Raw genomic sequence first — 25,798 nt, 5'->3', positions numbered from 1 at the left:
GTTGAATGTCAGTGACATAAAAATGCAAATAAAGGATTTTATGTGGTTGCTTATAAATGGGCTCATTGTCTTTCAAATGTGTTCAGGAAACTATAGGAGTGAATGCAGTAACAGATATTTAAAATATTACTAAGCTAGGCACAGCCTTATAACTGAGATACTTCTAAAAAATTTTAAGAGTTAATGTCACATTTTAAGTTTTTGTGAACCATGAGGCTAAATTATATTACTTAGAGAATATATATTTTCTCCAAACGATAGTCAACAAGTTCATAAAATACTGGTATCTCACAAGTCATATATTCCTCTCACATAGCACATATCATTTGTGTGGCACTTAGCTGCCAGCCCACTATCAGTGGTCTGTTGAGCTTTGACAAGGGTGCTGAGACCATTTTCAACGTGGAAAGAATAGTCTTCAACAAATGGTGCTGGGACGACTGGATATCCATATGCCATGAATGAGGATGGACTCAGACTTCACACCATACTCAAAAATTAACTCAAAATGGATCAAAGATTAAAATGTTAAGTACTAATACTATAAATAAAACTCTGAGAAGAAAAACATAGATGTGAGTTTTAATGACCTTGGATTAGGCACTTTGGTTTCTTAGATATGACAGCATAAGCCACAACAACCAAAAAATAGATAAATTGGACTTTATCAACTTGTAAAACTTTTGTACTTTTTTGTGTGAGATAGAGACAGAGAGGGGGCAGATAGGGACAAACAGACAGGAAGGGAGAGACATGAGAAGCATCAGTTCTTCGTGTGGCACCTTAGTTGTTCATTGACTGCTTTCTCATATGTGTCTTGCGGGGGGGAGCTCCAGCAGAGCAAGTGACCCCTTGCTCAAGCCAGCGACCATCTGGTCATGTCTATGGTCCCATGCTCAAGCCAGCAACCCTACACTCAAGCCGAAATCCAAGAAGAAATGACAAGTATTTATATATATTGTAGTTAGATATATTGGAATTAAAGAGAGAGGCCCAGGTAAGACACATACATTTGGTAGTTGTCAATGTATAGATGATTTTCAAAGCCAGAAGAATCAAGATAATCACCCAAGAAATGAGTACAGGTGGAAAAGTTCTCTGAACCCTGGAGTACTCCAGGATTTGGAGTTTGGGGAGATGAGGAATCTGTGAAGGACCCAATGGGACATACCAGATGACATCACAGGAAGATCAATAGTGTCCTGAATCTGCCTGACCAGGCAGTGGCTCAGTGGATAAAGTGTCAGACTGGGATGCAGAGGACCCAGGTTCAAAACCCCAAGGTCGCTGGCTTGTGCGTGGGCTCATCTGGCTTGAGTGCAGGGTCTCTGGCTTGAGCATGGGATCATAGACATGACCCCAATGTCACTGGCTTGAGCAAGGGGTCACTCACTCTGCTGTAGCCCCCCAGTCAAGGCACATACATATGAGAAAGTAATCAGTGAACAATGAAGGAGCTGCAGTGAAGAATTGATGCTTCTCATCTCTCTCCCTTCTTCTCTGTTCCTATCTGTGTCTCTCTCTGTCTCTTTCACACACACACACACACACTCTCTCTCTCTCTCTCTCTCTCTCTCTCCTGAATCTGAGGGCTGCAAGTGAAACTAGGAGAGAACATCACTTGTGTCAGATGCTGTTTGATAAATCGCCTAAGTTGAGAATTGATTTCATTAGTTATTTAGGGTCTACCGTACCAGTCCAGTAATTGCCTAGGCAATTAATGAGCTTCTCAAAAAGAACCCTCTCAACACTTGTCAATTATGAAAGATGTATCTGTTAAGCTTTGAATTTACAAATTAGAAAACTCAAAATGTTCTGAGTTTTCACATTATAACTATACATTGTAAGTGGTAGGATAGAGTATTATGAAAGGATATTGAAGACATTTATATTTTAGTATATCACTTGTCATTATTGTGGAAAACCAATAGGATCTACTCATAGTCTCTGATTATGAAAATTAGATAATTCCTTATATCCAAGCCAAAGGAAAGAAAAGACTTCTAATTGGAAGTTTGTGTTTTCTGGCTTTCTTGTTTGTTTCTTTCTCTCTCTCTCTCTTTTTAGTTGGGGGGGCAATAGTGAGGCAGACTCCCACATGAGCCCTGACCAGGATCCATCTAGCAACCTCATCTGGGGATGGTGCTTGAATATGGAGCTATTTTTAGTGTCTGAGGCTGTCATGCTCTGAGGGAGCTATCCTCAGCATGCGAGGTCACACCTGAACCAATTGAGCTGCTGGCTGTAGGAGGGGAAGAGGAAGATAGAGAGGGGGGGAGAGCAGATGGTCGCTTCTCCTGTGTGCCCTGACCGGGAATCGAATCCAGGATGTCCATATGCTGAGCTGATGTTTTATCCGCTGAGCCACTGGGAGAGCCCCCCCCCTCACTTTTTTTAAGCTATAAGGCAAAGTGTTGAATATTTATTAGGTTAAGTTCCGTTAATAAGCTAATTTGCTTAACAAATTTAAAGAGCAGGAAATTTCTTTTATCCACCTTGATTGAAGTCAAAGAAGCTCTGTTTACTGAGCTAACCTTGAAATCAAAGAGAAGTTAATATCACAAGTGGATGACTTGTTTATACTGATCATTAGCCAAGCTCATTATCAGTCAATTCTTTTTTAACATTAGGTATGTCTTTTTAGTTATCTTAATTCTGTTCTTTAAAATGATTTTACTGATGTATTAATAAATTAGAAATTTGAAAATTGAATTTTAATATCTACCTGCTGCTTAGTCTTAGATTAATGAAAATATTTTGTATTTGACATTCACTGTACCTGCTCATAGCAGACCTTGATGAGTTTGCTGCTGGTACTCATCACTACAGAGTGCTGTGAGAGCCTAAGGGAATACTACAGAGTAGAGAGAAAAAATTTAGATGTGATTAAAAGGACACAGTTATCCTGAACTGTTAATGTGATGTGAGATTATTTTACAAAGGTTTTCTCTTTTATTCAAATCTTGCTAAGGATTTGAAGCGTTCATTACCAGCTGGACTTGGTCTCTCAGAAACCCAAATTACATCTCATGGCTTTGACAGTACCAAAGAGGGGGTTATTGAAGCAGGAGCTTTTCAAGGTAAGCCCATATATTTTTAAAGATGGCTGGGATGGAGCATGGGAGTTCATCAAGTGCTGCCTTTATTAATAACATATAAGAATTAAGCCCTTTAATTCAGTGATAAAATACCAATTCTAAACATACTCCTTTTTCTCTTTAACTTAAATGATTTAGAAATTGTTTTAGTAGTCTTCATATAAATAGGTTAATATGTATAATTTCACTGATTTATTATATAGTAATTGGTTTTAAAATATGTTAATAAAAACTTAAAATTACATCATAATACAGATTTAAATTATTTTAGCTTATAACCACAAAATTTATAGCTGTGTCAATATTGATTTGTATGAATACATATTTTTTATTTCAATGCAATTAGAAAAATAAAACTTTTTTGGGGGGGTTTTTTGTTTTTCTTGTTTTTTTTTTCTTTTTTGAGAGAGAGAGAGAGAGACAGGAAGGGAGACAGATGAGAAGCATCAGCTCACAGTTGTTCCTTGATTGCTTCTTGTACGTGCCTTGACCAGTGGGCTCCAGCCAGTAACCCCTTGCTCAAGCTGGCGACCCCATGCTCAAGCTGGTGACCCTGCATTCAAGCGAGTGACCTCAAAGTGTCGAGCATAATAGGACAGCTCTCTAACTAACTGAGCTTACCCAGCCAGGGCCTGTTTGTAACATAAAGGACAAAGTTGCCTTTTTTTTTCAATGTTCTTGCCTATAACTACCTTTTTAAAGTGTTTTTCATTTTCCTATGAGTGAAAGAAACTAAAGCCATATAAATACATATTTAGATGTAAAAATGGATTTTCTAGACAGAGCTATAGTTATTTAGTAACTATAGATTATATAGTAATGAAGTATATTTATTTTAATACTATAATTTCACAAATGGAAAGAGATTATTTCCATCCCTTGGCAATCCTTTGCCCTCTTGCAAATAATAGTATTCTGTATGTGAGTGCCTAAAATTATGAATGCTTAAAGATATAAGGCTTTGTTTGTATAATGTGACCCTACCATTTTTGGACCAGTCACCAGTTTCCAAATTTAAATGTCAGTGAGAAATTTAAAAATACTTTTACTATTAAGACATTTAAAGTATTTTTAATGAGGCCCTGGCTGGTTGGCTCAGTGGTAGAGCGTCGGCCTGGCGTGTAGAAGTCCCGGGTTCGATTCCCGGCCAGGGCACACAGGAGAAGCACCCATCTGCTTCTCCACCCCTCCCTCTCTCCTTCCTCTCTGTCTCTTTCTTCCCCTTCAGCAGCAGAGGCTCCATTGGAGCAAAGATGGCCCGGGCGCTGGGGATGGCTCCTTGGCCTCTGCCCCAGGCGCTAGAGTGGCTCTGGTCACAGCAGAGCAACGCCCCAGAGGGGCAGAGCATCGCCCCCTGGTGGGCAGAGCGTCGCCCCCTGGTGGGCGCATGCGGGAGTCTGTCTGACTGTCTCTCCCCGTTTCCAGCTTCAGAAAAATACAAAAAAAAAAAAAGTATTTTTAATGAAATATTTAGCTGGTATTTAGTTTAATTTTCTTCACCTTAAGTAGAAGAGTATTATTATACAGTAATTGAAATCAACTGGCCATTATAAACTATTATGCATGAGCATGAAATGCCAATTATTTTCACTTACTTATAGATACATCCTAATACTTCAAATTGGAATATAAAATATGTTTTATGATAATGGCAGTAATGTCTTTGAATTCACTATAAAACATTTTTTAACACATACTGCATTGTTAATTAGTATATTCAAAAGATAATCATTCTTCCATAGTTGGATTAGTTAAGCATTTATTGGAAAATTGTAGTTGTTTTAAGTGTCTTTAGTTTTAAGACATCCAGAGATAAATTGGAATGAACACGAGAGAAAGCAGTATAATTAAAATTTAGGAAATAGGTCTTCGGGAGATATGTTAAAGGAGTTGGGGCTATATTAGCTCTCTGGGAAGACGGCTGAGTGATAATGTAATGACTCCATTGTGTGAACAGTTACTGCAAAAAGAGTGTTTAGCCATTTACTTTTTCATCTCTAGAGCAAATTTAGAAGAAATTATATTTAAATTCAGCCTAACAAAAACAAATATTGAAATCTGCCTCTAAAAAATAGGTTTCAGAATCAGTAGTAGTAGATAAATCAAAGTTCCTAAGAGTGAAGTGTACTTTGTTACCTGAAGGCTTTGATCATTGCATACATACAGGGTAGACAAAAGTAAATTTTCAGTTTATTTTCAGTTTATTACATGAAACCAGAGGTTTTTTTTGTATTTATATTTACTAATTATTGTATTATTTCCATACGAACAATTGTAAATATACTCTTGCCTCACCCTGTATATTCATATTTCTAAATTTCTCTTGTTGAGATGAAACAGTGCTGATACCCCAAATTCAATCAATTGTCAAGATCCTAGACCTCTAAGAATTTTTTTTATTGAGTATTACTAAATGAGTTTAGTAACTAATTTAGTCTAAATTGGTGATTTAAAGAGGTGAAAATACAGAGAAGTAATAATTACCCTTGAAAGTAAAGCAAAAAGAAATAGAAGTACCCATTTACCTCAACACCATGTCTTTTTTTGTTATTTAGTTTGGAAAATTCTGTATCAGTTGATACTTATATTAAACACATCTTGTGTTGTAGCATGGGATTATTTCTTTTAGAATATTAATAAACAGTAATAACAAGAACAATAGAGCTCTGTTCTTGGGGTCATCAAGAAATGGAACTGGAGTAGTTGTTTCTCATTTAACACTTTCTATATAATAGAACTCCTTGTGCTTGGATAGTAGTGACACAGTCTTTGTTTAAAATGGTGATTGGCCTGGATAACCTATTCAAGTGCCTTCCAACTCAAAAAGTAAATTATGGATTGGTGTTTTCTGTATTCAGTTTAATAGTGAAGATATGGTGTGGATTCAGAACATCTGAATTTCTAATAAGAAGCTGTTTTAACCTCTTTAGGCCTTGTTTCTCTAATAATTTCATGTCAGACTAGTTGATTTCCTTCATCACTTTCAGCTTTAAATTGAATGCTTCAACAAACTTAAAGAGATAAGTATCCCTCACTTTGAATGGTGGCATCAATGTATTTAGCTCTGTTGAATGTTTGGATTTTAAATGTTAGATCCAGTCCAAAATAAGGCTTTCATATTATTAAGTGTCAGAGCCTTATTAAGCCCCTTATTAAGGGACAGAGCCTGAGATTTCGCATTTCTAATGAGCTCCAAGGTAACCTTAAATCCATACTATGAATAGCAATAATCTACACTATGTGACATTTGATTTATGATTTGAAAGTTTTGGCTATGGTGTCCTATGAAGGATATTCACATTGCTATACATTTTAATTATAAATTTCATACAATATTACATGCCCCTTTTATTTCCAGTTGAAGAGTTTTCCTTCATCTGTAAGAGTAGCAGGCTATAAAACATTTACTTAAGCTTTAAATCATTCAACTGTGGGACTTTAATCACATTCTAGTAATTGATTTTAAAATAACAGAGTCCAGGTAAAGTCCTGTTTAGACATGATCTTGCCAACTTTGTTCTTATAGTTATGTTTTGTTTATCTTAAGATTTTGATAAAAAAATTTATACAAGAATTCATCCTGGGAGCATCCATTTATTCTTGCAAGAAAGCAAATACATTAATTCTGGCTTTTAATCCTAGTTTTTCTATATTTTAAAGCAATGTCAGTAAACTTATTTTCAAAATGTACGCCATGGGGAGGAAGGAAGGATTTTCACAGTTAAATGTCTGCCCTTTTCAGGTTCCTCAGCACCAGCATTGCCATCTGTTATGTCTCCTAGCAGGGTTGCAGCTAGTCAACTGGCTCAACAAGGAAGTGATTTAAATGTTCCCGCAGGTATTCACTGCACTGATTGGATAAGGCCTTCTCGCTACTGCTGAAGCTAACCTGATTCACTCAATTTCATAATCACTTGCTTTATATTCTTAGGTCTGTGTTATTCTGACTTTTTTAGTGGCTGCTGCTTTTTTTTTTTTTTTTTAACAATACGAGAAATGATCTTTCTAGCCATTCCTGTCTTTCTGGCTTTTAAAAGTAATCAACTGAATCTCAAACCTGAAATGTAATTCACTTTAAAATTTAAAACATTGTAAAATTTGATTCATTTAAAATCATCTTTTCTTTGTTCTGGGAAGTGTAGGTTCACTTAATACTAAGCTCTCAGCTTTGCAGCTCTGCTCTCTGTTTAAACAAGAAAGGAGCCTTCAACAGTTGGGTTGTTCATTGTTTGGAACAGGCCATGTGGAAAGGGTTGTGTCTTCCTATTTTCAACCTCACTTACAAATAGTTTTCAGACTATAACAAACAACTATATAATTTACCAGTTATGACCAGTGGAAAATACTTGGGAAAATCTATTTTTTTGCATTGAATTGGCTCTGCACTTTAATATTGCTAGACTATAAAAAGAGGAAATAAATTGGACTCCATATTTTTATATGAAATGTTAACATTTTGGACGCTGCCTGATTGGCGCAGTAGTAGAGCATCGACCTGGCATGTGGAAGTCCCAGGTTCGATTCCCAGCCAGGGCAGACAGGAGAAGCGCCCACCTGCTTCTCTACCCTTCCCCCTTTCCTTTTTCTCTATCTCTCTTTTCTTCTCCCGCAGCTAAGGCTGCGCTGGAGCAAAGTTGGCCCGGGCGCTGAGGATGGCTCTATGGCCTCTGCCTTAGGCACTGGAATGGCTCTGGTTACAACAGAGCAATGCCCCAGATGGGCAGAGCACCGCCCCCTAGTGGGCTTGTTGGGTGGATCCTGGTTGGCAGCATGCTGGAGTCTGTCTCTCTGCCTCCCCGCTTTTCACTTCAGGAAAATAAAATAATTAACATTTTGTATTTTGTTCCTGTGAGAATTTTATAAATTCTTAAATGTGTTTTTAGTTTTAGATTATATTAAAGCTGAGGTAAAAGCTGGTCTGGCTATAGGAGTTAGTGAGGAAATAAATTTTTGCTAACTTTTTTAAGCCATTTGTTACAACTTTTTCTCTTTTTATTTCATTGTTCTTTAAAATTATTACAAAATTTCTGTCCCACGTCATTATCATAAATGTTTATTAAATATTTTCTATGAAAAATATTTTACTGTTAGGAACTATAGTTGTAGAGTTGTTTTTATGTAAGTGCATCTTAATGCCTTTATTAATTATGGCTTTTTTTTGAGGCAGGGGTCCCTTACGCAAGAGAGACAAGGTACAATATAGGTCTTGATTTAACTCAGCCTTTCATATTTTTAAAGATTGTTTGAAATTTGAATTGTATTTTTAAATCCTCCAAAATGGTAGTAACATTCTGTTGTTGTTTGGTTCTCTACATAGTACAGTGAAAGGAGAACACTATATGGAGTATTAGGTGATAGGAAATTATTTTTTATGATTCTAGGAAGTTGTAGTTCTTCACTTGGTGGGGATCTTTTCATTTTTTAAATGCATGAGTAGTTTAATTTGAAGAGCACCAGTGTTTTGTTTACTTTCCCTACTTGTCTTTATCTGGTTTGTGTATTTATCTTTTGTGTTTATGATCATGCAGGTGGCCAGAGAACACAGACGAAAAGTGGGCCAGTTATTTTAGCAGATGAAATAAAGAATCCTGCAATGGAGAAGTTAGAACTTGTTAGAAAATGGAGTTTAAACACCTATAAGGTTTGTAATTTCTTAATGTTTCCACCTTAACTGGCTCTAAGAATTTTTTGTTAAGATTTTATTATTGATTTTACAGAGAGAGTGGGGATGCGGGGAAGCTCATAGTTGTTCATTGATTACTTGTCATATGTATGTATCTTGATCGGGTAAGGCCAGGATTTCAAACCAGTGACCTCAACGTTCCAGATCGAAGCTCTATCCACTGCGCCACCACAAGCCAGGCTGAGGCTAACAAGCTCTAAGAATTTTTATTTGTATGGCAATTTAAAAGAAAATCTGCTCTTTAGTGATCATATGTGTAACTTACTCTGGGACCCTGATGAGTAGAAAAATAACTAGTAACTTTATGTTCTCTCTCAGCAAATTTAACAGAGTTCCACGTAGGCCATCTATAATACTCTCAGTTCCATATTACTTAGATTTTACTGAAGAGTGTAGAGTTGTCTATATTGGAATACAAGTCTGTATGTTCAGTTTCAAAACTTGTTTCATGTGTCCAGATTTATCTGAATATGCTTCATAATCACTATTGCCTTACTATTCTCGCTGTCTTAACTTCCTGGAGACCAAAAAAAACACATTTCCTCATTAAACCTTGGACTCGACTGTCTGCTTATAACCATTATTTCTCTAGAAAAAAATGAAAGGCCACTCAGACAACAGTAGACATTTCTTTCATTTTGCCTATTCTGTCAAACTCCTTCAATGAATTGTGGCTTCTTGATTTCCAGCAGACTATTATATCTGGGTTGATATGGCAGATAGGACATGCTTTGCCTTACAACTAGAGTAAATGTCTAATTATATTGCATGGGGAGAACCCAGGTATGAATGAAAAGTGGATAGGAGTGGTATAGCTCCTTTATCTTGTTACCGTATCATATATTATTTTTTGTTGATATTTTTCTCATTAAAATCACCAAGTTTGCAGTTAAACTTTTCTCTTGATGTGCTTTTCATCTACTAGGAGTGTTTGTTTGGATGTTTTCCATAGAAATAGTTTTATCTCTCTTTTGTGAGTTTGGCCTCTAAACTTTTCTGTCATTTTCTATATAGATAATTGTTCTACTTTTTAAAAAAACACTCCTTTTAAAAATATGTTTTATTATAAAAATCCTTGCCTTGCCTGTGGTGTTGCAGTGGATAGAGCGCTGACCTGGAATACTGAGGTCACCACCTCCAAACTCGGGGCTTGCCTGGTCGGGGCACATCTGACAAGCAAATACTTCTCACCCCTTCCCTCCTCTCTCTGTAAATTCAATAAATAAAAGCTTTTAAAAAATTAATTCTTTTTTTTTTTTTTTTTGTATTTTTCCGAAGCTGGAAACGGGGAGAGACAGTCAGACAGACTCCCACATACGCCTGACCGGGATCCACCTGGCACGCCCACCAGGGGGCGATGCTCTGCCCCTCCGGGGCATCGCTCTGTTGTGACCAGAGCCACTCTAGCGCCTGGGGCAGAGGCCAAGGAGCCATCCCCAGCGCCCAGGCCATCTTTGCTCCAATGGAGCCTTGCTGCGGGAGGGAAAGAGAGAGACAGAGAGGAAAGAGAGGGGGAGGGGTGGAGAAGCAGATGGGCGCTTCTCCTGTGTGCCCTGGCCGGGAATTGAACCCGGGACCCCTTGCACGCCAGGCCGGCACTCTACCACTGAGCCAACCAGCCAGGGCCTAAAAAAATAATTCTTAATTGAGCCTGACCAGGCGATAGCGCAGTGGATAGAGCGTCGGACTGGGATACAGAAGAACCCAGGTTCGAGACCTCGATGTCGCCAGCTTGAGCGAGGGCTCATCTGGTTTGAGCAAAGCTCACCAGCTTGGACCCAAGGTCTCTGGCTTGAGTAAGGGGTTACTTGGTCTGCTGAAGGCCCACGGCCAAGGCACATATGAGAAAGCAATCAGTGAACAACTAAGGTGTCGCAATGAAAAACTGATGATTGATGCTTCTCATCTCTCTCCGTTCCTGTCTGTCTGTCCCTATCTATCTCTCTGTCTCTGTAAATAAATAAATAAATAAATAAATAAATAAATTTAAAAAAGAACACACACAAAAAAAATTCTTAATTGATGAGAATAGAGAATATGTAAGAGTTCATTTAGATTTTAAATGGAAAAATATGAGTATGACTTTAATATACTAACACTAAAAGGATAGATACAGATTTATGTGTATTGACAAGGAAAAGTCTCAAGACATTCGTTCATAGAAATGTTTAGATAATATAGATAGCATACATGGTCTTAGGCTTACTTTAAAAAAATATATATGTTTATATAGGTTTAAAGGAGAATACCTATCAAACTGTTAAAAGTAGTTGTCTACTGTTTATTAGGATTAAAGGAGGGAAGAATAAATTCACTTTTATTATTTTTATTATTTAATTTTTACACAAAGATTTATTCTAACCAAAATTTTGAAAGATGATAAAAGAGCAGATTTGCAATTTAAAAAATTGTAATACTTATTTATTACTTCTTTAGAACTTTTTTGCTAACTTAAAATGATGAGTATATTAATATCCTTTAGGGTTACTCATAAAATGTATTACTGAGTAGTGAAGTTGCTTAGTATTTCTTATTTCTAACAAAAAATACTAGAAAATTTGTTTCCATGTGCTCTGAAGTTAGGCACTTAAAAAAATTATAAATTCCTTTATCATTATTACCAGGGCAGAATGGAATAGCATAATTTAATACCATTTGAGCAAAAGTATAAAAGAAATCAGAAATCTGTAAGTTCTCTTTCTCCTCTCTCCCTTCTCTCTCTCCCTTCTTCTCTCTCTCCCTTCTTCTCTCTCCCTACCTCTCTCTCTCTTCCCCTTTCTCTTTACCTTTATTTCCCCACTTATCCACCCCCTTTTCTTTTCTCTTTTTTCTTCTTCCCTTCATTCTTCCTACTCACACACACACATACAGTTATTTAAAGGGAAGATAAAAGGGGAAAAAGCATGTGAAACCAACAGGAGAGTATAATTTTGAAATTGTTATTCCTGTGGTTATTAACAGTTCAATCCTGTTCTTAAATCAATGCTAAGTATCTCAGTTGTTTTATATAATCTACCAAGTGTATTAAGCTTAAATACAGAGAGCTCATCTGGCAGCATATAAATTAGCTAGATAAGCCCTGGCCGGTTGGCTCAGTGGTAGAGCGTCGGCCTGGGATGTAGGAGTCCCAGGTTCAATTCCCGGCCAGGGCACACAGGAGAAGCGCCCATCTGCTTCTCCACCCCTCCCCCTCTCCTTCCTCTCTGTCTCTCTCTTCCCCTCCCGCAGCCAAGGCTCCACTGGAGCAAAGTTGGCCCAGACGCTGAAGATGGCTCTATGGCCTCTGCCTCAGGTGCTAGAATGGCTCTGGTTGCAACAGAGCAACGCCCCAGATGGGCAGAGCATCGCCCCCTGGTGGTTGTGCCGGGTGGATCCCAGTCGGGCACATGCGGGAGTCTGACTGCCTCCCCGTTTCCAACTTCAGAAAAATACAAAAAAAAAAAAAAAAATTAGCTAGATAAATCTTAAAATGTTCTCTAATTAATAATAGTTATTAGCCACATCTGGTTAAGTTGACTTTCTGAGTCCTGATGAACTTGTAAAAGCGGACTGACAATTTTCAGTTTTTCAGGCTAGCTGTGTGAAGCCAGAAATGGTGTAAGCCATATGTTCTAGCATTCGTACTTGATTGCTATATTATTTTTTCTTTTGTTCCTTTTTTTCTTCCTAAACAAAGTGTATCTTTCCACTTTTAGTGCACTCGACAAATTATTTCTGAGAAGCTAGGCCGTGGATCAAGAACTGTGGACCTTGAACTTGAAGCTCAAATTGATATATTAAGAGATAACAAGAAAAAGTATGAAAATATTCTAAGACTGGCTCAGACATTATCGACCCAGCTTTTCCAGATGGTGCATACCCAAAGGCAACTTGGAGATGCATTTGCTGACCTGAGTTTGAAGTCACTAGAACTCCATGTAAGATGATTTAAATAACTGTTGGGGGGTGAAGGTGGGAGGGGAGTGGCAATAGGAGTATTTTTTTTTTTTTTTTTAGTTTTTTTTTTTTTTTTTTTTTTTTTTTGTATTTTTCTGAAGCTGGAAATGGGGAGAGACAGTCAGACAGACTCCCGCATGCGCCCGACCGGGATCCGCCCGGCACGCCCACCAGGGGCGACGCTCTGCCCCTCCGGGGCACCGCTCTGCCGCGACCAGAGCCACTCTAGCGCCTGGGGCAGAGGCCAAGGAGCCATCCCCAGCGCCCGGGCCATCTTTGCTCCAATGGAGTCTTGGCTGCGGGAGGGGAAGAGAGAGACAGAGAGGAAGGAGGGGGTGGGGGTGGAGAAGCAAATGGGCGCTTCTCCTGTGTGCCCTGGCCGGGAATCGAACCCGGGTCCCCCGCACGCCAGGCCGACGCTCTACCGCTGAGCCAACCGGCCAGGGCCAATAGGAGTATTTTTAAGAGGTAATTTGTTACATTTCTGATTTCTGTTACTTCTGATTTATCTAGCTGAAGACTTAATGAGATTGGAATCTTAATATTTGATATAATTTTCAAGAAGGCCCAACAGACTTCTGTCAATATGGTGAACCAGTTGTACTCTAGAAATGTCAGCTGGAGGCTTCAGGGGAGGGGAACTTAATTAGAGGAAAGGAAAGAATACTCAGCCTGAGCCTAGAAAGGAGTCAGATCTATGTATGCCTGATATAGGGACAAAGTAATTTCGGGAACCTATGGAAAATTCACTCTTACTTGGTCTCCAAATGTCTTGAATAAGTAGTAACTTACTTGACTAGATTTGTGATACACTTTTACTGAAATCATTAATATAAATTGTGAATTTTAGAATGAAATTGTTTTTCTGCATTTTTCTCAAAGTATTCAGCAAAGCATTTCTAACAATTTCTTGCAGTATCTTAAGTGACTCCTTTTATGTCTTTTTTTTCCCTCATCTAAAGAAGAGTACAGAAATCTCTTGCCTGCAGACTTCTAACTAGAAAAGTTAGATAAGTTAGAGTATTAAATCATTTGGTAATATCTAGAAACTTGGACAAAGAAAGTTGGCTAGAGATGGCAAGATATGTCATACTAGAGAAAAATGTTGAGCTTCAATTTTAACTGAGTCACTAGACAAAAGGAAGAACTAAATATTTAGAAAGTAGAGTCCCTGGCTTGTTGACTCGATAGAGCATCTACCTGATGTGTGGATGTCGCAGATTTGCTTCCTGGTCAGGGCACACAGGAGAAGTGGCCATCTGCTTCTCCTCCCCTCCCCATTCTCTCTCTCTCTCTCTCTGTCTCTTTCCCTCCTGCAGCCATGGCTTAGTTGGTTTGAGCACATTGGCCCCCGGTGCTGAGGATGGCTCTGTGGAGCCCCTGCCTCAGGCATTAAAATTAGCTTGGTTGCGAGCATGGCCCAAGATGGGCAGAGCATCGGCCCCAGGCGGGGGTCACTGGGTTGGGGCACATGCAGGAGTCTGTCTCACTGTCTCCCCTCCTCTCACTTAAATAAAAATAAATAAATAAAATTTAAAAAAGAAAGTAGAGTAATTGTAACAGCTGAAATTATTGAGCGTCCACAATTCCAGTGTAATGGACTGGGTGCCTTATAGCCATTATATCATGTAATTTATCTAAAAACACTGCAAGAAATGTTATACCATTTTATAGATGAGGAAACTTAAAGCCAAGAGAGGCTAGGTAATTTTTTATAAGACCACAAAACAAATAAAAGGTAGAACTGGACTTTATATCCTGGCCTGTGTTGCTCCATGATCTCTTACCACCTCACTAAGTAGAATCTTTAGAGCAGCGGAAATTTCCGATGGCTTTAGGCGACCCCTGGGTTTTGGTCGTTCCACCCCCGCGGGGGTCGCGACCCACAGGTTGAGAACCGCTGCTTTAGAGAGTCTGCCACACAGTATAGGAAGAGGTAGCCAGGGTATAAGATCGGGAAAGTGTTGCTGCAATGTTGTCAGTGATGCTACACTCAGTAAACCCTATTAATTATAATAGTTAACAAGGGTTGGGACTTACTGTATGCCAGATACAGTGCTAAGTGACGTATATATGAATTAACTCAATGCTCGGTCTTGGCTAATAAATACTTTTATTATATTTCTTTTTAGATTTGAAATGCTTTTTTAAATAGAACTGAGGGTTAATGATCCTCAATATTCAAGTTCATTGGGCCCAGTTTTAATTTTTGAGTTTCCTGTTTGAACATTTCTAAATCATTGTAAGGACTGATATTTCATGACTTTTATTTTTTCTTTGAGGTATTCCAATGAGAAAATTTACTTATTTTTTTTAATAGAATAAAACTTTTTATCTTGCAACTACCATATGAGTTCATTAAAAATCAGTGGCACAGTATGAGATCTTAATGATCTTATTTTCCTATATCTTAAAACATTTTGCTAGTTCATCATCTTGGGAATTATTTCATCATTACTCATTAGTTATTTCCAATCATGTTAAAAATGACTAAGATAAAGACCCTGGCTGGTTTGTTCAGTTAGTTAGAGCACCGCCCTGAAACAACAAGGTTGCAGGTTCCATCCCGAGTCAGGGCACATACAGGAAGCAACCAATGAATATACAATTAAGTGGAACAACAAATGAATGCCCCACCCCTCTCTCTCCCTTTCTTCTCCCTCCCTTTCTCTCTCTCTGTCTCTCTCCTTCCCTTCCTCTTTGCTTTCTTCTGTCCCTCTCTCCCTCTCTATCCTCCTCCCCCTTTCTCCATCTCTCTCCCCCTTTTTCTCTCTGTCCCTCTGAAATCAGTCAATAAATAATAAAAAAAAATGACTAAGATAAAAGAAAAATGAAAGAAAGACAGCATTGCCTTGAGAAATGATACAATAGTGAGATAAATACTTTTTGATTGTGTTGCAAGAAAGGAATCTGGAGAAAACATTTCCATGGTCTTTTATTTTTCTTTTAATGTTCATGCAACTCAACTGAGAATTTAGAATTTTCCATTTTCTGCCCATAATGGCAGAGAGAAGATAATACCAGAGGAAGGTATTTCATAATTATTAGATAAATCAGAAGATGACTACAAAGATACAACAGTAATGACTCTTAATGATAATGGCAAAATTGATAAGTGAAATCTTAGTCTATTAATTTTCTGATCTCCAAGAAAATTCTAAGTTCAAAAGTCAGTGTGAGCCTGACCAAGTGGTGGCACAGTGGATAGAGCAGTAACTTGGGACACTGAGGACCCAGGTTCGAAACCCTGAGGTTGCCAGCTTGAGTGTGGGATCAAAGACATAAGCCCAGTGTCTCTGGCTTGAGCAAGGGGTCACTGGTTCGGCTCATGAACCCCCAGTCAAGGCACGTATGAGAAAGCAATCTGAACAACTGAAATGCTGCAACTATGAGTTGATGCTTTTCATCTCTTAAAAAAAAAAAAGGCATGTGTAACAATGTAGTATTAAGGACAAAAAGGAAATATGAGATTGTATTATTCAGGATTCTCCATTGAAATAGAACTAGCAGGATGTGTGGGTATCTAGAGAGTTAAGAAACTGGTTGATGTGCCTGACCTGTGGTGGCGCAGTGGATAAAGCGTCAACCTGGAAATGCTGAGGTCACCGGTTCGAAACCCTGGGCTTGCCTGGTCAAGGCACATATGGGAGTTGATGCTTCCAGCTCCTCCCCCCTTCTCTCTCTCTCTGTCTCTCCTCTCTCTCTCTCTGTCTCTCCCTCTCCTCTCTAAAATGAATAAATAAATAAATAAAGTTATCAACTATAATTAAAAGATAAAAAAAAAATTAAAAAAAAAAAAAAAAGAAACGAAACTGGTTGATGCAATTGTCAAGTTTCAGTATATCCAGAACCTGCAGGGTAAACTGGCAGGCTGGGGATCTGAGGGAGAGATTCAGTTTGAGTCCAAAGGCAGTCTGCTAGCAGAATTCCTTTCTGCACAGGGAGGTTAGTTTTGTTTTATTAAGGTCTTCAACTAATTGGACAAGATCCACTCCCATTATGGAGGACAATCTACTAACAGTCCCAATTTACATATTAATCTTATCTAAAAACACCTTTACAAAAACGCCCAGAGTAATGTCAATCAAATATACGGACACCTTGGCCTCACCAGGTTAACACGTAAAATTAGCCATTGCAGGTATTTTCGTTTGTTAGTCATTCAACAGGAATGACTACATCAAGCATCATTTTTGGACAAGAATCTGGACCATCCTGTTCTGCTTAAAAGACATGGTATATTCTTCTTTTATGATGTTTATGCATCAAAATGTACTAAATATGATTTGTTAGTGAACAAATACTGAAGGCAAGTGTATATACAAAAGTGACTTGAAGAAAATAGATAATTCATTGGCTTGAACATTCTAATTGATGTTCATAAATATAAAAATAACGGTAAACTAGAACCTATTAGAGATGTATTTGAAATCTGGAATCAATATTTTGGGTGTTTTTAAACAGGTTTTTCCAGAGAAATGGATCCAATAGGAGATAGGTAGGACACACGCGCGCATGTGCACACACACACATACAAACACAATTTATTTTAAGGAATTGCTCACACAGCTGTGGGGTTTGGCAAGTCTGAAATCTGTAGTTTAGGCCAGCAGGCTGGAAACTCCAGCAGGATTTCTGTTATAGTGTTAAGCAGAATTCCTTCTTCTCCAGGAAACCTCAGTCTTTTGTTCTTAGGCTTTCAACTGTTTGGATGAGGCCACCCACATTATAGAGGATAATCTCCTTAAAGTCAACTTTAAATCACATCTACAATGTTTATCATAAATGTTATTCACATCAACAAAATCTGTACCTTCATAGCAACATCTAGACTGGTGTTTGACCAAACAGCTGAACACCATAGTCTAAACAGGTTGACACATAAAATTAACCATCACAGTACTCCCTTTCAATTTAGCTCTTGCAGACATCTCCTTAAACCATACTTAATCTCCAAATAAAGACAGTAATGAAATCTAACCACCTAATGTGATACAACTATCCTGCATAAATCAAAGACATACTAACCCTTTCCCCATAAGAGGATGCAAAGTCCTTGGATAGTATTCACTTTTTTCTTTGATATACTGTAACTTAAATACTGTGATGTAAAGTTAACAATACTAAAATACTATGATGTAAAAGTAATATATGTTGTGTTACATGATAAAGGAATAAGAGAGGGAAGGAAAAGATCAAAGGTATTTATTTTATGCACACACAAACATTTATGACAAAATAAGGAAGAAATACTCATAAAAATTATAGTCCTCATATTATCTGCAAATGGTCACATGGTCATATCTGTTCCATATTGCATTTGCCCTCAGCCCACTCTTCCTTACTTCCTTTTTAGAATAGCAGTCTCGTTTTCCCTTGGTAATCAGCATAACTCATGCCAGCTAGCAAAGTAACTCCCTTTGCCTGTTGATTCTTTTTTTTTTTTTTTTGTGACAGAGACAGCGAGAGAGACAGAGAGGGACAGACAGACAGGAAGGGAGAGAGATGAGAAGCATCAATTCTTTGTGGTACCTTAGTTGTTCATTGACTGCTTTCCCATATGTACCTTGACTGGGGGGCTACAGCAGACTGAGTGACCCCTTGCTCAAGTCAGCCACCTTGGGTTTAAGCTGGTGAGCTGTGCTCAAACCAGATGAGCCCGTGCTCAAGCTAGCAACCTTGGGGTTTCAAACCTCGGTCCTCTGCATCCCAGTCCAATGCTCTATCCAATGCACCTCTGCCTGGTCAGGCTCTACCTGTTGATTCTTTATGAAAAACTTAGTGAGGAAGAGCTTGTGTCTACTGCCTCCTACCTTTTGCTGTATTAAGTGAGATCAATAGAAAATACTTTGTATAGGGCTTGGCACATAGTGGCAGTGAATAAATTAGGATGGTTGTGATAGCTGTTGTTGGAATTATGGCATTTGGGAGTTGAAGAGAATTCACAGATTAGTCCAGTTCTTTCCTGTTTTTAGAGAAATAACCAGTATCTCTACCAGTAAAAAAGGCAGATCCCCTGAAGGGGATTGAAAGTGATATTTTAACAAATACCTAGCATCTGTCAGAATCTTTATTATTTTTAACACCTTTTTCTTAAGATTTTATTTATTGGTTTTACAAAGAGAAATGAGAGAGGGACAGGGAACGAGAAGTATCAACTTATAGTTGCTTCACTTTAGTTGTTCATTGATTGATTATTTGTCATACATGCCTTGACCAGGCAAGCCCAGGGTTTCGAACTGGCAACCTCTGCATTCCAGGTTGTTGCTCTAACCGTTGTGCCGCCACAGGTCAGGCATCTGTGAGAATCATTTTTTAAATTTTATTTATTTATTTATTTATTTATTTATAGAGACAGAGAGTCAGAGAGAGGGATAGATAGGGACAGACAGACAGGAACAGAGAGAGATGAGAAGCATCAATCATCAGTTTCTTAAGGCACTTTAGTTGTTCATTGCTTGCTTTCTCATATGTGCCCTGATTGGGGGGGGGGGGGCTACAGCAGACCGAGTGACCCCTTGCTAGAGCTAGCAACCTTGGGTCCAAGCTGGTGAGGTTTTGCTCAAACCAGATGAGCCCACGCTCAAGCTGGCGACCTTGGGGTCTCGAACCTGGGTCCTCCGCATGCCAGTTCTGATGCTCTATCCACTGTGCCACTGCCTGGTCAGACTTTTAAAAAAAAATTTATTTATTCATTTTAAAGAGGTTGGGGAGGGAGAGTGAGAAGGGTGGAAGGATGAGCAGGAAGCATCAACTGCCATATGTGCCTTGACCAGGCAAGCCCAGGGTTTGAACTGGTGATCTCAGCATTCTAGGTTGACACTTTTATCCACTGCTCCACCACAGGTCAGGCCTGTGAGACCCTTTATACAGCTTACCTTATTATACTTCCTATCAACTTTGTATGGAATGATCTTTATTTTATTAGTAAGGAAATTAAAGCACAAAGAATTTGAATTATTCACATAAGACACAAATCCAGTCAGTGGCAGAATTAAGATGTGAACTTCCAAGTTGTTTGAATTCCCCACTAGATTTTTACCATTTTATCACATGCCTCTGACTCCTATTTCTGTTGTACCATGGCCCCTCATTAAATTGTATTTTCTCAATTTAGAGGCTGTCATCTACATCAAGATTAGGAAAGTTCACACAAACGCATATTACTGTCAATTATCAATTAGTACCTGTGATTCTCTTTTTTTTACTGCTCTGTATTAATGTTTAAAATAACCCATTTTATATCTATTAGGTAATAATTTATATTATTAGCCTGACCAGGCTGTGGAACAGTGGATAGAGCATTGGAATGGGATGCTGAGGACCCAGGTTCGAGACCCTGAGGTCACCAGCTTGCATGTGGGCTCATCTGGTTTGAGCAAAAGCTCACCAGCTTGGACCCAAGGTCGCTGGCTCGAGCAAGGGGTCACTCAGTCTGCTGTCGCCCCCCCCCCCCCAATCAGGGCACATATGAGAAAGCAGTCAATGAACAACTAAGGTGTCGCAACACGCAACGAAAAACTAGTGATTGATGCTTCTCATCTCTTCATTCCTGTCTGTCTGTCCCTGTCTATCCCTCTCTGACTCTCTCTCTGTCTCTGTAAAAAAAATAATAATAGTAATTTATATTATTAAAACTTTATGTTTTAAAACCAATGAGTGCTTCTTTTATTTGGTCCTAATGTGTAAATTTTAATGGGAAGTGGTGGTCATTTACATCGAGTAAATTTGCATCTGGTAGGCCTTGTAATGATGTAGGGCTAAAGAGTAAATATATAATTTTCAGATGTGTTGAAACAGTTCTCTCTATACATGAAGCAAGCAAATTTTTAGATCAGAGAATTAGATTGGCTTCCCTTCTTCAGTGGCAGATTTGCACCACAGCCCTGTCCTTGATTATGTACCCCTTGATTATTTTGTTTAGTTGATTTGTAATTGCTAAGGCTATTTATTTATTTATTTATTTATTTGTATTTTTCCAAAGTTAGAAGCGTGGAGGCAGTCAGACAGACTCTTGCATGCACCCAAACAGGATCCACCCAGCATGCCCACCAGCGGGCAATGTTCTGCCCATGTCGGGTGTTGCTCTGTTACGACTGGAGCCATTTTAGCGCCTGAGGGGGAGGTCATGGAGCCATCCTCAGCACCTTGGCCCACTTTGCTCCAATGGAGCCTTGGCTGCAGGAGGGGAAGAGAGAGATAGAGAGGAAGGAGAGCGGGAGGGGTGGAGAAGCAGATGGGCGCTTCTCCTGTGTGCCCTGGCCAGGAATCGAACCCGGAACTTCCACATGCCGGGCCGACACTTGACCATTGAGCCAACCGGCCAGGGCTAGCCAAGGCAATTTAGAGTAATGTGTAAAATGCCCCATCTCAGTGAGAATACTAGCATAATTTATCAACTAAAGGAAGTTTAGGAATTATGTTTTACATTTCCAGTGCCAAAACATTTAATTAATTATGTATTTATTTATAATTCATATGCATATGTAGATTTATTTCTTCCTAGGATCCTGTTTTATACCTTTCACTACTATGTCTCTTGTAAAAATGCTTTTTTATTCTAGCCAGTTAAGTTTTCAAATTAAACATTAAAATCTTAAGTTTTATACACATTCTCTTCACAGAATTATAGATGAGATTTACATTCATGAAATAGAATAGTGTCAGTTTATTCTTCCTATCTGCTTTGAATTTGGGCCTGTTTTTTCATCTATAAATATAGGATTCCAAATTCTGCTCTATAACATTTCAGTCTGCTGCTGTTTCACCTTATTGAAGTCTATGTTTTTGTTTGTTTGTGTTTAGTAAAAGAGCAGCCTTCTAGGTTGTATAGATCACCTGAATCCAAAGTGAAGAGTTACTGGACCTCTCTTAAATGGAAAATGCTTTTAGTGTAATGTTAGCTTCCTGCTATTTATTATTGATTATTTTATCACCTAGAACTTTAATTATAGCTATAGGCACTAGCATTCAATTTGCATCTTCTAATATTCTAGCTAATTTAATGTTACATTTTTTCAGCTAAATCAAAAATTGCTCTATAACAAATTTCAGAATTCTCAAATTGAGTAATACATCTTATATGGTCAAATTTTTAATTTAGTCAGCTGTGTTCCTGGTAATCTGTTAATTAACCAAACTTGGACTGGAAAGCTTTCACTGCTGAAAATTTAAAAAGGCAAAAAGATTTATATGATCTGAAGGGAAACCAGTATTACTGCTGAAAAGTTAGAGTTAGGCCTTGCATTTCTGAAGGAGTGTTTGCAAGGCTAAGATTCAGTTTATTCAGAGAAAAGCATTAAAACTGGTGTTGAGTGATCCTTCCTCAGCTGTGTGCATGGATAGACCTGAGCTTGGGAGTAGTCAGCTGGTCACTTAAGTTTGCAAAGAAATGTGTATTATTAATATTTATACTTTGAGGAGATTTAGTCAAAACACAAAAAATTGCAATCTATTTTATGTCTGAAAGTTTTAGCCAATTGTTACCTAATTTGGTTGTGAAAGTTATAGTTTCTCTGATTAATAATCTGCTGTATTTTTCTTCCTAACAGCTGTGCTTACAATATAATCGAAACACAATGGAGAAATGAAAATATCCTTTCTAGTACAAAGTAGTTTAACTTTTTAATATTTATTTTGCTATACATCTGAGCTGATGACAATTTTGATTTACTAGACTTTTCTTGTAATTACATGGCTAATTGTGATTTAGATTCCTTTTTAAACATTGAAAGAAAAAAACTTCTATAGCTAGAGTTCTAAATCAAATATTTTCTCATTAGTAGTAATATTTGAGATTTTTCTTTAAGTCACATTTACTAATGTATTACAAGATGAGTGAAGGCGACTTTTTTTTTTAGGAAGAATTTGGCTATAACGCAGACACCCAGAAGCTGCTGGCCAAAAATGGAGAGACTCTTCTTGGAGCCATTAATTTTTTCATCGCCAGTGTGAACACTTTGGTGAATAAAACAATTGAAGATACATTAATGACTGTGAAACAGTATGAAAGTGCCAGGTCAGTATAAAATTTCACTGTATTATCTGTTTTACAGATATAAGCAATTCAGTTTCAGGTTTTTGATGCAAATAAGAGAAACTAACTCTGGCAAGTATGGGTAGAAAATCAGTGTATTAGGTTGTAGGATAGCCTATGGAACTAACAGAGAGGCAGGAGAACAGACTCTAGAAACAAGCCAGAAAGAATCAAAGCCAAGATAATGCTGCAGAAGAATCTAATTAGGATCCTGATGCTGGGGACCTCTGGCACTTGCGGCTGCTATAGCTACCATAAATAATTTCCAAAAGGCCCCTGAACACTTGGCTTCATCGCCTTGCGAGTGTCTGATTGAGTCTTGGTCATGTGCCCAAACCGTGCCTGCTAGAGTATAAGAGGTAAAGGCTCTCCAGCTGCAGCTTCCCGATGGGGCCTTGTGTTCTACCCGGTGGAGACCCAGTGCCCTCTCTAATCTGGCCTAAGCCTACCTTGTCACCCTACCACCTCTGCTTCCCCAACAGCCAGACTCATAGTTTCCATTTCTCTTGAATTTGCAAGCTCATTTCTGCCTCCATGATTTTGATCATGTTGTGGATACAAATTCTCTGATCTTCCATTTTTCCAGATTATAACCAGCCTTCAAACCCTTTCAAAGTTTACCTTTTACATAGATTATTTGCCTTATATTTCCATAGCTGTTTATAATGCAGTGCTTTCATACATTTTACACACACAAACACAATTTCTCTATGTCATTACCATCCTGGTAGGTAAACAAAGTACATATTAATACTTATAAATGTTTAAAAAATCCCAGACCCATGATAGCATCTTTCAGCTTTGGATCCAGGTCCAGTTTTTTACCCCACTTATCCCAGTCTTTGAGGGTTTTTTTCTTCTGACCCCTTGAAATCTTTATTTCCTGTTATCCTTCATGTAGCATAGTTAAAGTGCAAACTTTACCATCTAGAAGTATAATTTTACTTTAGGCCTCTTGCCCTAATTTAATGATGTGAAATGCTTACGAAAACTCTTAACTTCATCTAGTCTTGTTTTTACAGTTGAGTGCTTATTCTTATGTATGTATGTATTTTCTTATGCTTTATATAATATAAGTTAAAAGCCTAAATCACTTGGCAAGTTAACTTTGATCTTTCCACAGAAGAGATGCTTCTGTCCTGTGCTATGTTTATAATTTTCAGTTTAGTATTAACATGTGAGATTCTTAATGACTTGGAAATGAAGGTCAAGACAAATAGTTGTGGTTATCTGGTGGAAGAAGGGCAGAGATGGGGCTGTGTGCCTTATTTAGGTTTTGGACTTTTTTTTTCTTTATTGTTTGAATAATTTACTAAAAGTATTAAAATCAGAAGTTGGAAAAGAAGAAACAAGGAATCTATCAATAGGCTATGCCTCAGTAACACTGAAGGAGTTTGTCAATAAGATCTCCTTCAGTAGAAATCCCTTCAGTAACATTCTCAGTAAGTGGTTCTCCAATTTCTATTTCAGTCTTCTTGTGGCATTGGCTGTATGTTTCAAAGATTCATTTCTATAAATTTTATTTGGTTTTTTTCCCAAATCTGTCTGTTCCTTGTTCATAATAACCTAATTTGTTCATAATGAATATTCTTCTTTTTATCTCTTTAATCCTTTTAAGCATTCTTGTTCTAGTATTTGTGAGTTTTGAAGATAAAAATTATTTTCCAAATATACCCCTAGTTAAACATTATGTAAATCTAGTTTTTGTTTCTCTTCTTTATAATTGTCCACCTATTCTGCAGTATATTTCAAGTTACTAAAAAATATTTTTCAAAATATACAATATATTTTATTGTAGTTTAAGCATGTAATATCCTTCTCTTCAACCTTTTTTTCCTAATATGCTTCTAAAACTATTAACTCATATTAAAGAAAGTTGAATTTATTAGCTAAGTCATTGTTCATTCACAGACATTTTGTATGTAGTTTACAAAGGAGAAAAGCCTCTCGAGGTTAGTGCTTTGCTCACTTGGAGAGCTCATTTAAAGCCAAAGTAAAAATCCATGAGCTCTCTACCTCCTCCTTTTGATCATTGGACCTCAAGCTCGAACTGGATTGTTTTAATCTCAAATTTTCACATCTTATTATAAAAAATAATTTTTATATCTAATAATGAGAAATCTGACAAAAGTACAGTGTGATGTAATATCTCAGTTGATCCAATATATAGGTTTGTTTGAAACTTTTGAACAAAATTATAAATAAATTTATATGTACTTGGTGACTGGTTCTCAGGAAACGATTAGATACCCTTTGTATGTGCTTTAGAAACCACATCAATAATGACCTCCACATAATTTGTTCTTTTTATTGAAATTACCATATATGATTTTATTTCTCAAGTTTAGCTTAGGGTTTGACTTTTGTTTGCTTTTTATGAAGTAACTGAGAAATTGACTAGTTGTAACACTGAAACATTACCTACTGAGGGATAACATTCAAAAAGAATCCCAGATTAAAAGTTTCTCAGCTGAATTTTCTCTCTGTCAAAACCAGAATTTACTGACGTTTAGGGCAAGGGTCAGCTATTTGATCCAGCACAAAAAGTGGCAATTTAGGCAAATGTCCGGGTGGCCTTTTAATGCTCCCCTTTGTGCATTGTGTACAACTATTTCCTAGCCCTCTGAGCCCTCTGATGCCTTCATGTATAGAAAATCTTGTAACAGCCCATTCAACACTTCTGCACAGCAGCACCAACAAGGGAGTCAATTGTGGTCAAGACTTTTCAGATGTGGACACCTGTTCACTAGAAGTTTTACACATACCATAAAGTAACCAACTATCACTAGCTTTATTGATATGGACTCAATTCAGAATGGCAGCCTTGAAGAGTTGCATTTTGAAAATTTAGTGTGCTTCTCTTTCTGGTTGTAATGAGCACTTTTAGAGAGGCTCTTGTGGAAAGTTTTACTTTGATACCATCTACAAACTCGATGTAATAATTAAGGGAATATAAGGTCAGTATTATAACTTTGCATTTAAATTAACCACTGTTATTTCAAAATGTGCTCCAAAGCTATTAAAGGATATTTCTCTTCACATTAA

At 37.7% G+C, this 25,798-nt stretch overlaps 1 protein-coding gene across 5 annotated transcripts in view; it reads left to right on the top strand.

Moving 5' to 3' along the window:
* ARFIP1 (ADP ribosylation factor interacting protein 1) overlaps positions 1 to 25,798 on the top strand; it is a 104,530-nt gene that overhangs the window by 40,051 nt on the left and 38,681 nt on the right. For 3 of the 5 annotated variants that reach the window (XM_066280564.1, XM_066280543.1, XM_066280554.1), the window contains 5 exons: positions 2,972 to 3,080; positions 6,841 to 6,936; positions 8,627 to 8,739; positions 12,477 to 12,698; positions 22,578 to 22,735. In XM_066280564.1, coding sequence (XP_066136661.1) covers positions 2,972 to 3,080; positions 6,841 to 6,936; positions 8,627 to 8,739; positions 12,477 to 12,698; positions 22,578 to 22,735 — 698 coding nt within the window. The remainder of the gene's footprint in view (positions 1 to 2,971; positions 3,081 to 6,840; positions 6,937 to 8,626; positions 8,740 to 12,476; positions 12,699 to 22,577; positions 22,736 to 25,798) is intronic. The other 2 variants (XM_066280575.1, XM_066280582.1) reach the window with 2 other exon arrangements.

This window comes from Saccopteryx bilineata, chromosome 1 (genome assembly GCF_036850765.1).
Source record: "Saccopteryx bilineata isolate mSacBil1 chromosome 1, mSacBil1_pri_phased_curated, whole genome shotgun sequence".
NCBI classification, from domain to species: Eukaryota; Metazoa; Chordata; class Mammalia; order Chiroptera; family Emballonuridae; genus Saccopteryx; species Saccopteryx bilineata.
This window is presented reverse-complemented; position numbering and strand designations above follow the sequence as displayed.